Source organism: Triticum dicoccoides, chromosome 4A (genome assembly GCF_002162155.2).
Source record: "Triticum dicoccoides isolate Atlit2015 ecotype Zavitan chromosome 4A, WEW_v2.0, whole genome shotgun sequence".
Classification (NCBI taxonomy): domain Eukaryota; kingdom Viridiplantae; phylum Streptophyta; class Magnoliopsida; order Poales; family Poaceae; genus Triticum; species Triticum dicoccoides.
This window is the reverse complement of record NC_041386.1, coordinates 685801194-685802960: the sequence shown is the minus strand read 5'-3', so window position 1 is coordinate 685802960 and position 1767 is coordinate 685801194. Positions and strand designations below refer to the sequence as shown.

The 1767-nt window shown below is 55.7% G+C and overlaps 1 protein-coding gene across 1 annotated transcript; it reads right to left on the bottom strand.

The window, feature by feature from the left end:
* Positions 1 to 592: 592 nt before the first annotated feature.
* On the bottom strand, positions 593 to 1538 carry LOC119284091 (ABC transporter G family member 14-like). Its single transcript, XM_037563370.1, has 2 exons — positions 1468 to 1538; positions 593 to 1130 (listed from the first exon to the last, which is right to left on the bottom strand). The coding sequence occupies exons 1-2, from the start codon at positions 1536 to 1538 to the stop codon at positions 596 to 598; spliced, it is 606 nt and encodes a 201-aa protein (XP_037419267.1). The 3' UTR covers positions 593 to 595.
* Between the last annotated feature and the right edge of the window lie 229 nt (positions 1539 to 1767).

Below are 1767 nucleotides of genomic sequence, written 5' to 3'. Positions count from 1 at the left end.
ACTACATCGACCACATAAAGAAGGGCAGGTCTTTGATCCTTCAGACCCGGTACCGACCATTAAAATTGACGACGAAGATTGCTTGGCAAGATGACAGTATTTCATTTCTTGTTGTGGCATTTACTTTGAGCTCATGTATTGTTTGTTTGTCTCACATGCCTACAACCAACCTAGCAGGTGTTGTACCAAGCAAGGAAATGGAATGAAGGTACCACCAGCACCACCTTTTTTTCGCAGCCGAAGGTGAGTGCATGGCTGTTTCTTTCTTGTTTAAGATGACCACAGCTAAGCAATACTGTATATTGGCGGCGCTCTGTTCGTCCAGCCTGACAGTCGCAGCGGCACTACTCTACTTATTAGTACTCATCGCCATTAACAATCCTCTGTTCCGTTCTCATCAAGATCGGTCTCGAACTCAGGTCTGGATCGCAATATACCCATGGATCCGGGAAGCGGCCGGCAAAAGAGCAATCAGCTAACCAGCTAGCTCGGCCGGTCAATCAGTCCGTTTTGGCTTATAGCTAGCTAGCTAGCTCATGGTGGATGTATCCGTCCTCCATGGCTCAGACGGATGCTTGGGCTTCAGTTGAATGAATCACCTCGGCTGCAGGCGGTCCAAGGCAAGGTAGGCGACGACCCGGTAGCCGACGAGGAGGAGCGCCATGACGCAGACGTCCACCCAGTGGTTGTTGAGCCCGACGGCCTTGATGGCGGGGAAGTCGGCAACGGGGCAGAGCGCGCCGCCGCCGCAGTTGTAGAGGCCGCCGCCATCGCGGAACTGGATGCCGAGGAGGAGGCGGTAGCAGTAGAAGCTGTAGTTGAGCCACTTGAGCCATCCGATGAATGGCGGGATGTGCTGCACGTAGTAGCCGCCGGCGATGAGGAAGACCATGGTGATGACGGAGGCGAGCGTGGTGCCCTGCTTGACGTCCATGAACACGGCTCCCACGGCGAGGCCGAGGCTCTGGGCGACGAGCACGCTGTAGAGGACGACGAGGAGGGAGAGCAGGAAGGAAGTCGGGCGCGGGTCGAGGCCGCCCATCCAGTAGAGGATGAGCACGAAGGCAGTGGGCAGGCCGAGCTCCATGGGGAGGTCGGCGGCGGTGCGCGCGGCGAAGTAGGAGGAGACACTACCGGAACAGGGCCCTATGCCGACGGCCATATCTATGCCGACGGCCACCGTCGGCCTTGTCAGGCCTATGCCGACAGCCATATCCAGGCCGTCGGCGTAATAAAGCCGTCGGGCTATCCAGACATATGCCGACGGCCCCCGTCGGCCCAGAAAGGCCGTCGGCTTACCCAAACTTACGCCTACAGCGGCCGTAGACATATCTTGGGCGTCGGCATAGTTGCGGGCCCGGCGATCCCGCCGTGCCGTGCGGCTAACGGCGTCCGATCTATGCCGACGGCCGAGGCGGGAGGCCGTCGGCATAGATGCCCTTACCACGTCATCGATCCGAGGCGCACCGACCACCACCTATGCCGACGGCTGCCGCCGGCATAGATGCCACATCATCGATCCGCAGCGCGCCGGCCATCTGCCCTATGCCGCAGCTATGCCGACGGCTTTGCCGTCGGCATAGCTTTTTTTTCTTTTTTCCTTTTTTCCTTTTTTTCTTTTTTTCATATCTATATTTTTTTCATAGTTTTTTTTTCTTTTTTTACCACGTCATCGATCTTTTTATCATAGTTCCCTTATCCACTTCCCAGTCACCCCCTCCGCTTGTTATTTTTTTCTTTTTTTTCATAGCTATATTTTATGTTTTC